This window comes from Branchiostoma belcheri, unplaced genomic scaffold (genome assembly GCF_001625305.1).
Source record: "Branchiostoma belcheri isolate BF01 breed outbred unplaced genomic scaffold, Haploidv18h27 scaffold114, whole genome shotgun sequence".
Classification (NCBI taxonomy): Eukaryota; Metazoa; Chordata; class Leptocardii; order Amphioxiformes; family Branchiostomatidae; genus Branchiostoma; species Branchiostoma belcheri.
This window is the reverse complement of record NW_017802536.1, coordinates 290979-303890: the sequence shown is the minus strand read 5'-3', so window position 1 is coordinate 303890 and position 12912 is coordinate 290979. Positions and strand designations below refer to the sequence as shown.

The 12912-nt window shown below is 39.2% G+C and overlaps 2 protein-coding genes across 2 annotated transcripts in view; one reads left to right on the top strand and one right to left on the bottom strand.

Annotated features, from left to right (window-relative positions):
* Positions 1-2234, top strand: LOC109462232 (protein O-mannose kinase-like). Its single transcript, XM_019758768.1, has 3 exons — positions 1-25; positions 266-537; positions 1354-2234. The coding sequence occupies exons 1-3, from the start codon at positions 1-3 to the stop codon at positions 2128-2130; spliced, it is 1074 nt and encodes a 357-aa protein (XP_019614327.1). The 3' UTR covers positions 2131-2234.
* A 3351-nt stretch (positions 2235-5585) lies between these two features.
* LOC109462231 (polycystic kidney disease protein 1-like 2) overlaps positions 5586-12912 on the bottom strand; it is a 44970-nt gene continuing 37643 nt past the window's right edge. The window contains exons 43-52 of the mRNA XM_019758767.1: positions 12617-12703; positions 11776-11963; positions 11119-11196; positions 10496-10738; positions 10041-10215; positions 9218-9415; positions 8410-8657; positions 7869-7974; positions 7130-7301; positions 5586-6375 (exon numbers count right to left, since the gene is read on the bottom strand). Of these exons, the coding sequence (XP_019614326.1) occupies positions 5586-6375; positions 7130-7301; positions 7869-7974; positions 8410-8657; positions 9218-9415; positions 10041-10215; positions 10496-10738; positions 11119-11196; positions 11776-11963; positions 12617-12703 (2285 nt within the window). The remainder of the gene's footprint in view (positions 6376-7129; positions 7302-7868; positions 7975-8409; positions 8658-9217; positions 9416-10040; positions 10216-10495; positions 10739-11118; positions 11197-11775; positions 11964-12616; positions 12704-12912) is intronic.

Sequence of the window (12912 nt, the reverse complement as noted above, 5' to 3'; positions counted from 1 at the left end):
ATGAGGAGCGACTGTGGAAGAGGAGGTAAAATAACCAGGATGGCACCCAGGCTACCCTACTGTATCCACTCACCATGTCATTTTTTTTTGTCAGCTTCGATGTCATTTTATTGTATAATAACTTAGATTTAGTTCTAATTGTACTGAAAACCTATTACAGGCCAGAGTTACTCCTTAACGATGGGTCGTGCATGTAAGCCACAAGTGGTCTGTCTCATTCTCCTTACTCTGATGCTTCTCTACCTACTTCCGTGGTTCTGGTCAGGATCTCCGCAGCCTGCTAGTGACTTCTTCAACTACGAGGTCGATGAAATGCTGGGTCAAGAAAGACAAGGAAAGGTCAAAGAGTCCAGATCCAATCCGGATGTTGTGACTGTGGCAGGGTTGGGAGTGGGCCAGCCTGGACAGAGGAGGCTGTGCCCGCCGGGAAGTTTTCGACTGTCCACGATGGAAACTTGTATGCCATGGCTTGGTTGTAAAGAGATAACGAATGAGGTGACCACTCTGGGCAAAATCGGATCAGGCGGTCTTAAGGAGGTAACGGTATTGTTACGTTTCTAATTGATTATGCACATATTCTTTCATTGTTAGATTCTGCTGTAGGCGAGTGTAGACGTAAAATGTATGTCGGATAGCTAATTCTAGTAGTAGAGGCGCAGCTAGCACAAACAATCATAATATATGCAATAGGCTATTTTCAGATTACAACTTTTTCCCCTTTTAGATTATAATACTGTGTGAGATGCCCAATTCAGGAAACCATTACTGATTTGTGTTTTCCCATTTCCATCAGATCTTGAACAATTTTCATATGTGCACTAAATACTGGTACATGCAAGTCAGCAACATGCATATCTGATTAGTCATACATGTAACATACTTCTCATTTGTAGATCAGGTTATCAGGAAACATTATTGTAGGTTCGTCAACTGGGAAACAGCTGGTATCTTAGATGTAAAAGGTAATATGACAGATTACAAAGGTGGGCAACGTCAGACTGAGGACGAAACATTGCATAAGTAGTGCAATAGGGATTTGTTTATAATCTTTACTACAGCTCAAGTATGTTGTCGTATACCCCTACTCTAAATCTTCTAAATAAGTGTGTTGGGTCCTTTTATGTATAGAGGTTCGATGTAATAATCTTCCTTGTACACTGTACAAGCGTTATATGTACGTCCACATTTAAAAGAACAATGAAATATCTAATCGTGTCCAAATTGGGTGCAACCTAGGCCACAGGCTCTACGGATGCAGAGCGTGCAGGTTATTACACACACAGACATGACGTTATGTACATTTTACTAAATGCTGTATAGAACTACAACATACATCCTTTCTGCACTTTGTAGGTTTACAAAGCTATCTGGAGAAACCACACAGTGGCCTACAGTAACCTGACGAGGCCGACTCATCTCAAGTACTTTTTGCAAGATATAGAGATGCTAAAGACCCTGCAACACCCTTCTGTTTTGCAGTATGTGGGATCATGCAACACAACTCTCCTTACAGAGTTTTATCAATTAGGATCTGCAGACTTTATTAAGAATACCCTAAAGTTAAACGCATACAGCAAGTTTAACAATGTCCGGACAAGATTTAACATGGCTCTGAGTTACTTAGAATGTATACATTTCCTACACAATAGTCCACTTGGCACACGAGTCATGTGCGACTCAAACAGTCTCCGCAAAACTTTATCCCAGTTTCTTGTCACACAGGATTTCAAACTTGTCTTAAGTGACCTGGATAGAATACCAGAAGTAAAGCATGAAGCAAAACTTTCTTTCAAATGCTTTTCGATAAGGATTAGGTCACTATATGTTGCACCTGAGCAGCTTTGGCCCTTTGAAAACGAAAAATTTAATGACTCAAGAATGCCTCCTTATGATGAAAAATCTGACATTTGGAAAATCCCAAGAGTTGTTGACTACTTACTGGGAAATGTAAATGGAAGTGATGTTGTCAGGTCACATTTGTACAAAGTACACCAACAGTGTCACAATAGGGACCCCAGTCAACGACCAACTACAAAGGTATTGTTGGAGGAGTACAACAGGGTCAAGAATATGCTTTTTCCTGAACACATAACAAATAGCATAGTCAATCAGACAGTAGGCATTTCTTAGTTGTTGGATGAAGAGCAAAGTCTGTTTTCTTTAAGCTAAAAGAGCAATTATTGTCATTCAAACCTGCCTCTTTTAGGAAGCAACCTGACCATACCAATCACCTATTCCTGGTCCTTTTTTTTTAAGCACATTCCAGCATTTTTAAGGTGACCTGCCTAGGAGGGCCACCTGTGAAAGACGACCACATTAACCCTACCTAGACCGGGCTTTTTTTGACATGGGGGGACCGGGGGGGGGGCTCTTTTGACCCCCCCCCCCTAAGAACTCGCGAACGGTATGTCGTATGACCACCAAATTTTCAGAGAATGGTGTACGAGTGAAAATTTATCATATCTACAATTTTTATGTCGTTATGATGTAATATGACGTCATTATGACGTCATCAATGTGATTTTATTGGCCAAAACCGTCTAAATAGGTTTTTCCCTGAAAACTCAATGGTATTCAACATAACTGTACCAAAAGTGTTTATGACAGAATATTATGGTGTACTAAGTCTTATGTTGCCCATAGCAACACCGGTGACGTCATAACATGACGTCATGCATATTTAAGATATCCGCCATCTTGGATCATCAATCTTGAATTTTCAAAAATAGTTTTTTTTCATGATAAAGCCTAAAATACATTGTAAACATACTAAAGACCTTCATTTAAACCTTTTTTGGAAAAAGAAATGGAAGTATTGATGAAATTTTAATGAAAATAACCTGTATATACCTGTTCTAATGATATGGTCCGCCATCTTGGATTTTGGCCAATGACGTCATCAAATTAGCATAAATTATGCATATTTAATGATAAAATTTACATAAAATTATATGGGATGTTATTAATATTAGAAACCATGAGTAACTTGACATAAAACCCATAAAATTCTATTGTTGAAACAAAAAGTACTAAATTTAGCAAAAAATGCCTGTCAGAAACCCGTTGCCATGGCAACACAAAAAATTATTATCTTATTCCAATGATAAAGAATTGTTGCCAACAATATTTTAGGAAAAGTCACCAAGTTTGGCCGTTCTACGGCTAGCCGTTCAGACGCTAGGTGACATCAAAGTTGCCGCGGGCACTTTTAGCCCCCCCCCCGGTCTAGGTAGGGTTAATAGACAGCAAACAACATTTGTTGAAAGCACATTGAATTGGATTGAAACATGCTAAACAAGCTTTTAAAAATGATGAGAAACCTACACTACATGAGGTCAGGTGTTGAGATGTATACTGGTTTAACCCTATCTAGACTGGGCTTCTTTAAATCTTTGGGACTGGAGGGGGGCGAATCAGCCCCCCCCCTCTCAAAACTCAAACTGAAGAATGGTATGTCGTATGACAGCTAAATTTTTAGAGTGAGGTGTACTAGTAATAATCAATAATATCAACCATTTTAAAATCATTATGACGTAATATGACGTCATTTTGACGTCATTTTGACGCCGTTTTTCTCTTAAAACTTAATGGTATACCACACAAGATTACCAAAAAGTGTCAAAGAATTTCGTGCATTTCTTTATCTCCTATTGTCAGGTGCAGGGCTGTCACTTCTTATGTTAACCTTGTAGTTCGCAGAAAGAAAACACATTTTTTTGCTCAGTTTATTTATCTTTTCCTTAAACAAATAAAGTCAATTACTTTGAATAGACATCTGTCACCATGGTTACTGGTGCTGCGGCAGATACCATGTGGTGTTAGGTTACATTAGGTAACAAGGCAGAGTTGGAGGGACTGTTCACCATATACAATAGTTATGTTACTTTGTTTAATGTCAGTGATCACTCTGATTCGAACTCAGCTTATGTTAATTAATTATGTTAATTACTTTAGATTATTCAATTTATGTTAATATTGTGTTGAATTCTGTACATTTCTGTTGTTAAAATTCTTAATTTTATGTGGACTCCAGGAAGAATAGTGGCCAGTTGAACACTAATGGAGATCTAATAAAAACAAACAAACAAACAATATAAGAATGCATTAAACAGACCAGTAGTTTGGTAAGCTAGAACATGGAAAGGTAGGTATTTGCTTTGCAAATGTTACCTTTCAAGTTTATTTACTTATTCCACCTTAGAGACACCTTGGCCTACGTACATCTACATAAGCTAACATAGACCAAGAAACAAGTACATAAATACAATAAAGTCACATGCAAAAATTGTAACATAAAGTAGATTGTACGAAAAAAAAATTGCGGAAGATAAAGAAATCAATGAAATTGAAAATATATAAATACAACAAACAACAGAATGAAACTAATAAAAGGTAGCAAATTACAGTCATCCAGAAATTGCTATATGTAACACATTCTTAGGTCAGCCTTTAAATTAAGTTTGCCCCATAGCCTATCACACCTCTACAACCACTAACACTTGTTTCTCCTTATGGTAAGATGAGTTCGTTGTAGCATGAGCGTTATTCTTTCTTGAATTTGCAATATTACGTTATAATTTGCGGCTGCAGAATAATTTAAAAGGTTCATAGCCAATCACCTATAGTACAGAGGCTAATTATTTTACCTCTGTGCTATACTATATGTTTCTTTATACATCTACATCGTTATATATCTTTTTATTTATTTATCTATCTATCGATTTACCTCTATTTAGCCACCTACCTCTTTTACATACAAAGCGCACCAAAATGTTATACACACATACATACATGTGTAGACGAAATAAATAAAATAGGTAAGAAACTTAAAGGTCGTTTGTCGATTAGATTCCACTTCTCCCGGCAGCATAAAAGTCTTCATTGTACACATCTGCAGAAATACAAGAACGGATGGAATAATTTGGTGTTTAGATTTCATCGATAAGAAACAGACCTTACTCAGCAATTCTGTTTCTTTGCTTTCCAACCAATTACAATTACATAATGCATTTGTCATATTTTCCATTCAACTCTGTACCTAGGCTCCCAAGTTTATGTGATTCAAACAAGTAAGATATGTCACCTTACATGCAACAAAAACACTAACAAAATGTTATATCAAGATAAAACGAATTACCGTATATTAACAGATGTTATACCGGATAAATCTATGGGAGTCACATATTCCGCAAAAATGCATTAGGCTGAAATACATGGATTCATTTATATATACATAATATAATACAAGTATATTCGGACTAGCAACAATCCTATGTATATAATACTATACAGTACAATACAATACAATACAATTTGAATATGCGAGTCATGATACTACACAGAACGTATCCACCAAGCCATGCAATCATTTTTATCAAATGAATGTTGAATGACCTTATACACCTGTCTCATTAATACAGTGTTAGGGTATTCTGCAACCTAAACCCCATTCAGAAATTGACACCAATGTTAGCCCGAAACACATACAGCGCTTTACCTGTGTAAAAGCATTGCACACGTTATTTTGCTATCTAGTCCCCTTCCTCCCTTACGTACAAAGCATACCGAAGTGTTATACACCCCTTTTATCGTGATCCGTACCCAGGAATATTGCCGCTTTCTAAGTGAAACAAGTCTGATGAATTCTTCCTGGAAGTTCCGTGGTCTGAATCAAAAGCTGAGCTCTCGTAACACCCTTCTATTCCTTTTGCTAAGGAATCCTTACTCCTCACGAACGAGAGTGCTTCCCTTCTTGCTTGCAAGAGATCCCCTTTCAGTCCCGCGTTTGTGTACGCCGGCGTATTTCCACGAACAGTCTTGACTTGCGTCTTCCAGCTCAGTAATATTTCTATCTTGTTCTTCGCTCTTTGGTAAGCATCACCTGCTCGTTTCATTCCAAGCTCTGTGATCTTCTGATTTTTCGATGTTTGGTCTTCGCTTTCTTCCTCTATGACCTCATGGTACGCCATGTCCAGAATCGCACAGAAGATCATCAGTAGGAGGAAGTTGACAAACATCAGGTAGCTAAAGAAAATGGAAGGTCCAAGGAAGCTGTGAGCGTCTGATAGTGCATTGAAGTCGAAGCCTCCAAGCATCACCCCCAGCATCGTTTCAATGTTGGTTATGTACGGGCTGTATCCTTCAAGCGAAGCACCAAGTACAAGGTACGTCAGCATGCAAAATGCCGACACGGTGATGATGAAGATAACGAGGTAGTTTAGTAGTGGTTTGGCGGATCTGGTTAAAGTACCGGCACTTCTTTCTACGTGTTTGTTGAAACGAAACAGGTGCATGAGCTTAAGGGTGGCCACACAGACAAGCCAGGCTCGCACGTAGGTATTCAGCTGGTCCCAACTAGCTGCTTGTCTGTATTTACTGTAAACACAAGGATGCAAAAGAAGCTAAAATTATTTCATACAAGATCAGATATTCTTATGTAATTCTACACATCTTTTGAAAGCAAGTTAATGGAAAATAGAATATAAAATATTCTCAAAGCCTTATCTCTTGGCATAATTTACCAACAAAAAACAAGGAAATAAAATAATGTATTCTTAGCATAAAAGTTCATCTGTCTTTGTTTTCTGTAAAAGGCCACATAGACTCAATGTTATAGATGACATCCTCTGGAGACCCCACACTAGTACGAGAGGGCAAAAGAATATCCAGCAAAAATAATGCTAAAGCTGACAGGAATACAAGACCAGTGACACGAATTGAAATACTAAACACAGTTTAGCAAAAAGTCGTTATTGAAGGATATACAGATCTAGCATGTATACTAAGATCACTTTTGTTAAAGAGAACCCGGATGCACCATGTTGTACCATCTTTCAGTATGTAAAAATGTATACATGTGCACACGTAGGTCTTACAAGAAATCGAAAAGATCACACTATATCAGCAACTCAAGATGGCGATGCCTTTATACGTCGGCACCAGACTGAGTTCCAAATTACAATTTAGCCTCCAAGGAGGTGATTTTGTTTTTCGGACTACAGGCGAAAAAAAATAAGTGAGCGGATGCCAACCATAAAATTTAGTCGTGGCTTAACGTTGTGATACAGATGCTTGCATGTAACTTCAGCAAGAATGGCCGTTTGGTGGCTCAATAGGGTTCATCACCTACCTGAAAGATCTGTCGTTGGTAGTTCCAGCCTTGTTCCTGTTAAAGTCCAGAATAATGTACATGGTGTACAGTTGAAGTCCAATCTGCACCAAAGACAGCAGGCACACGCAAAGCTCCACCAGATTCCAAAACAGACGGAAGTACTCCGTCCCCATCAGCAGTATTCTGTTCACTAGGGTAAAAGAGTACATGGAATAAAATGATCGGATTACTTCATCTTTCGACCAGTTATCACGTTCGTAAGATCTATCATAAGCCCCTGTCACACAGAATATGGCCTCCCGAACTCTCCCCAACCATGGTTAGGACCAGGTCGGAAGCAAAGTCGGCTGTACTTGGCTGAAGTTCGGCGAATTACATGTAGGCTACTGTTTGGCTGTACCAGCTTTATGTTTAAATACGTTTGAAGCATCTGTGAACAAGAGACCTGGCCAAGTTTGTTGGCAAATTTTGGCTGGTGTTCAAAAGCAGATAAGCAGAGTTCAGGGTGTGTCCGGGCGGTAAAAATTTGACTCTAACTTAGCTCAAATTTTATTCAATTCGTATAGATCACTCGTAGGAGTGGCCTTATTCTGGTCAGACTGCTCCCGAACTTATACTGACTTTGGCAGAAAACAAAAAAAAAATGCAACGTAAAACTACGTGTGCACTTCATTTTGCTAAAAAAAAACTTATGCCGATAAATGTTATCTGACTAACAGGCTTTATCCTTTGTAAAGTATTTCTTCCATAGTATTACCTTCTCTGTAGACGAATACAAACGTGACGAGGACGAACAGAATCTGAAAGGCAAGGACAGCGTAGCTCCACGTAGTCTGGTACAAGTAAAGTCGAACGGTGGTTATCTATGATAAAGTACAACGAGTCCGTTGTTAGTATATAATGATGTAAGGTATCATCTATTGAAATTAGTGGCTAAATAACGTGTTTGTAACTAAGCCTAACATTGAAAGTCATTCGATATCATTGTCATCTATGATGATATAAGATGTTAACTTTTTTAACACGAAGAGAACACAAGGATCAAATTTTCAACGACCAATGTTGCATTTATCAGGTTAAATTGCGGGGTTAAGATCTAGGGTGACTGGTGAAGGGGAAAGTAGAGATCGCTGACAATTTGATTCTTGTACACCATGCGTGTTTTGAAATATAGTAATAAGCATCTCATCATAATAACTACTAACACAGACGAATTTCCACGATAGTGTTCTAACCATATTTTGAAGGCTATTGATGTCTTTACTAATGGAAGTATATCATTATACAGCTGATTTCACCTCATGGCTTGTGTAAACCTTCCCCAGAGTAGAGAACTCCGCAAGAAGGCTGACCACAGAGAACAGGTTGGCGTTCGGGTTGTAGACGATGAGTTCGAGGAAAATGGCCCGAGTGGCAGAGTCTATCCATTGCCTCCTCTCCAGATCCTCAATTGTTTGCAGGGCGAAGTGGGAATCGTTGGACTGTAGTTCCAGGATGTAGCCTTCGCCATAGTAGACCCCGTGTGAACCATATCGTGGCATTGCAGCTGGAGAACAGATTCATCAAACAAACACGTGGTGCATATATTGCTGATAAGTCTTACTGTACTATCTGGTGACACCCATTTATAAAGCCAATTAGCCAAATAGACCAAGACGCTATAATGAGACATGGAAAGAACTGTGTGGCTATCCAGATCGGCTATCCTTTGGCCTCAAATCTCTCTCTCTCTCTGTGTGTGTGTGTGTGTGTGTGTGTGTGTGTGTGTGTGTGTGTGTGTGTGTGTGTGTGTGTGTGTGTGTGTGTTTGTCTCTCTCTGTCTGTCTCTCTCTCTCCTCTGGCCTCAATTCTCTCTCTCATAGGCAGAGAGAGAGAGAGAGAGAATCTTCGAAAGGCAGTAATTCATTTCAAGGTACTTTACAACTTCCGGTAGAAACTAGTTCTTCCATTTAATGTTTGTTTTCAGAAAAAAAAGTTTGCCCTTCTTATTAATAATTCTTATATCTGGAGGGTATAGTGTTATAGTTCTACATGTAGCAGTAGTAGAGTTATCACAACCAAAATTGTACTCAAAATAATAACACCCGCAAAAACGTGTTTACTCACATGCAAGACTTTTCGAGTCGTACACCCAAGGTCTCATCTCCTCAGATACATTGGCGACGTTCACCCTGTCGGTTGAAGAGCTAATCCACTCGCCCCATCCAAGTGTGTAGTGCTTGTCGTCATTTTTCCACCAGCTGTACTCACCGTTGCACGTGAATGTCATCTTAGCCATGGCAGCTGGAATCTCACAGGTACCATCTGTCAAAAAATGTATGGTAAAAGGCATAAAAAAGGTAAAAGTATCGCCCCTTTGATGCTGTGGGGGCAGTAAGTTCGTATCCAATATGTCAAGGTCCCAGTACTGGAAGGCGTAGTTAATCCCTTTCCTTCCACTACATTTTACCTCCCTAACCGAAGTCACGTACACTGCACATTTAAATAGAGTGAGTCAAGTCCTGCAAAGTGCCAATCCCAAGGGCAGAAAACCTCTGATATTACAGGATTCGAACCGAAGACCTCCAGGTTCTTGGCCGAACAGCCTACCACGATGCCACACTACCCCTATAAGAAACAGAAAATACTGCTAAAACGCTTTAGAGGGCAGCCTTTATCTGACTACAAGACGCACTACCATCAGGAGCTCCCAAGGGTAAAGTTATGCCATGATAGGTCTAAGAAATGAACAGTGAAGTAGTGTGGTTTTGGTGGAATCCGTGTTAACATATACATACGAAACAACAACATCAATATCGTTCAATGTAGGGAACTGTAATAAATGATTACACATTGGGCACGGCGATATTGCCACATATCACACCCTTATCAGTACAGTTTACAATTTCATTAATTAAATCGAATAAATAGATGAATAGATAAATATTACTTTGTTTGACACGCAGCTGCCTGAGTCTGGCGGGCCCGACGATGTAGGAGTTGTAGTCCGAAAGAAAACCCCGCTTGTCTGAGTCTATAGTCCTCCCGTTGTACCACTCTGACGAATGCAGCTCGGTAAGCACTGTGTTCCTCACGAATGTCCAAAAATCTTGTCGATGTGTTACCTGACACATTGAAATAGACATTAGCAATCTTTGCTTTGGTAATTAGGAAAGAAGTAATACTGTATACAAATGCAAATCATCTCTTTGTTGTATTTTCAACTTTGAATTTTAATTGATCTTTTCAATTTAGTTATAAAGGCTAGAGAAAAAACAAAGAGATAATAAAAATGGAACATTTCCAAATACTTTACATTAGAAAGATGGAGAAATAATATCTTTTTACGAAATTAGTCTCCCACTTTTGTCTTCATATCCATAAATGTTATCGAAATTTGTTTACCTTGTTGAAAGGAACAGCTAGCACATCTTTAACATTGTTGGTCATGTGGTACATGTAGAGATCCCTGTTTCCATTGGCAACCACAATCAGGATGAAAACGTAGACAATGAAGAATGAGAGCTCGCGCAGCGCCGAACGCAGGTTAAGTTCCAGGAAACGTTGTTGTCGAGCCTTCAGCAGTTCCTGGTTATCTGGTGGCCCTTTGGCTCGTGGTCTCATACTTCTTGTACCTTTGTCTAATTCCTGGAATTCAATTTCCTAATTATATCAATTCTAGTTTACATTTTGCCTTTGATGCACACGTAAGAGTTCCACTGACATCTGTCATAACCAGTAACCAAGAATAAAATGAACCTTTAATAACGTCTTGTTTCCTTAAGCCTTTTTTTCACCTGGCATTTTTACGCAGTGTTTTTTTTAATAGTTTCTTGTCTTAATCAGGTCATTGACCCTTGACGTTTTTGGCCCTTATATGGCGTAGTTACTTACGCATTCATTGCGGTTCGCTGTTGTGTGAAGCGTTCATGCGAGAATAACACCAAATCGTACATATACGTACTAGTACATATAAGGCGGAACATGGTTGGTACTGTGCATGCAACCCATATGTATGTTTATATAACCTTTATCTCCTGCGCCAAATATTCCTCATCTTCTTGTTTGGGCGTCGGTGCCACATCTTCCCCGGACGTATCTATTTTCTGAAGGAGACATGGTTTCACAGTTGTGATTATTACTGACTCTATTAAAAGAGAGTGTAATCTAAAAAAAAACATCTAGCCATATCAGCACCCCTTGTGGGAAATATAACGGTAAAATACATTGCAGAAGTCTCCTTACATGTACATTTTCTGTCCAAAATTATAGATACCACAACATTTTGTACATTACATTATTATATTAAGTACAACAATCCTCACAATGTACAAAAACAATTTACATGCGTATACTAATGTAGAAAAAATAGCATTGTTTCTCGGTCGTTTAGAGTATATAAGGTAGATGTAGTGTAGTATATAGAGCAGTGTAGAGTTGATTCATAGCTTAAAAGGTATTGCACACAGCAGTCATTCCTCAGTTATATATCTGGAACCGTGTAGTTGCCGTTTAGAACTAGTAACAAACTGAATAAAAGTTCTAAACGGGAAACACGTGTCTTCGCATGTCTTCCTGGGGGACGACTGCGGTGTAAGATGTCAATAAGCTTGAGGAATGAATCCACTATATTACTTCCACACAAAAAAAGACTACTGTAGAGAAACCGTGACGAGGACTTTTACCTTGATAATGAGAGCAAAGAATAGTCCGAGCAGCAGGATTTTGAAAGGTTGCGTGATCACGAGGTCAAAAAAGAACGATGTAAGGAAAGTCACAAGCCAGGCCTCCGCCTTTTGTCTGCCGTACTCGAACCCGTACAGGACGGTGAAGAACGCCGACACGAAGCACGAAGAGAAGACCAAGAACCAACCTGTTGCAATAGATACGGATGTCAGTGAATCCAGAAAGAATCGCGTGGAATTTTTTAACACCAATGGGGCTAACACAAAAAAGAAAACAATGACGTGATAGATATACGGGATGCAAGCTATGTTTCGCTTGGGACTGTTAGAACCTCCTTGCACCGAGTCTAGCAGTTGCGTTGGTATATTCAATAATTACATTTCTTCCACACGGAAATACCATAAACAGATTATGTGAAAATTAATCTTTGATGTTGAAGTTGAAACTACATTTTCCCCAAATATGAAGACTTTGACTCCTGGTATTATTGACCAAATATCGGAATCAGGACGACTCGGACCATTACCAACTCGGCCAATCGCAAATTTGGTCAACTCGGCCCACCGCCCTGGTCAACTCGGCCCACCACCAAATCAACCATGTTGACTATGAGGTTTTTTGAAGTCCCAAACCACTTATGCTTGGGCAATCAACATGATTTTATAGAGACCGCGTCTTTTTGTTAGACAACTTCAAACTGTAGACTTTGAGTTTTTTAAAGTCAAAACCCGCCTGCGCTTGGGCAATCAACATGGCTTTAACTGAGACCGCGATTTTTTGTTAGACAGCAAAACTATTAAATTGTTTGGCTATAAAACGGTATTGACGTTGGTGTCTTACCTATGTACACACACCACCATGGGAGGAGGAGGGACTTTTTCCTCTTCTTCGTCTTAGCTGAGTCTGCTCGTTTGACGTCATACGATCCTGATTCGGGATAAAGTTAACTTCACATGACTAAAACAAACTGGCTATGAAAAAAAATTCCGAAGGAAGTTATCTAAGCGCTTTTGGCACATGGATAAGAAATTAACACCAAAGTGCTAGGGTGTGCTTATGTTCATACAATGATACTAATTGCAAATCCCTATTACACATCCAGAATCTTGACCACCGACCCCCCCCCCCCACCCCAA

Coding starts and splice junctions, on each gene's coding strand:
- LOC109462232 (XM_019758768.1), top strand. CDS start 1: ATGAGGAGCGACTGTGGAAGAGGAG. Junction 26..265: donor GAGCGACTGTGGAAGAGGAG/GTAAAATAACCA, acceptor GGTTCTGGTCAG/GATCTCCGCAGCCTGCTAGT. Junction 538..1,353: donor GATCAGGCGGTCTTAAGGAG/GTAACGGTATTG, acceptor TGCACTTTGTAG/GTTTACAAAGCTATCTGGAG.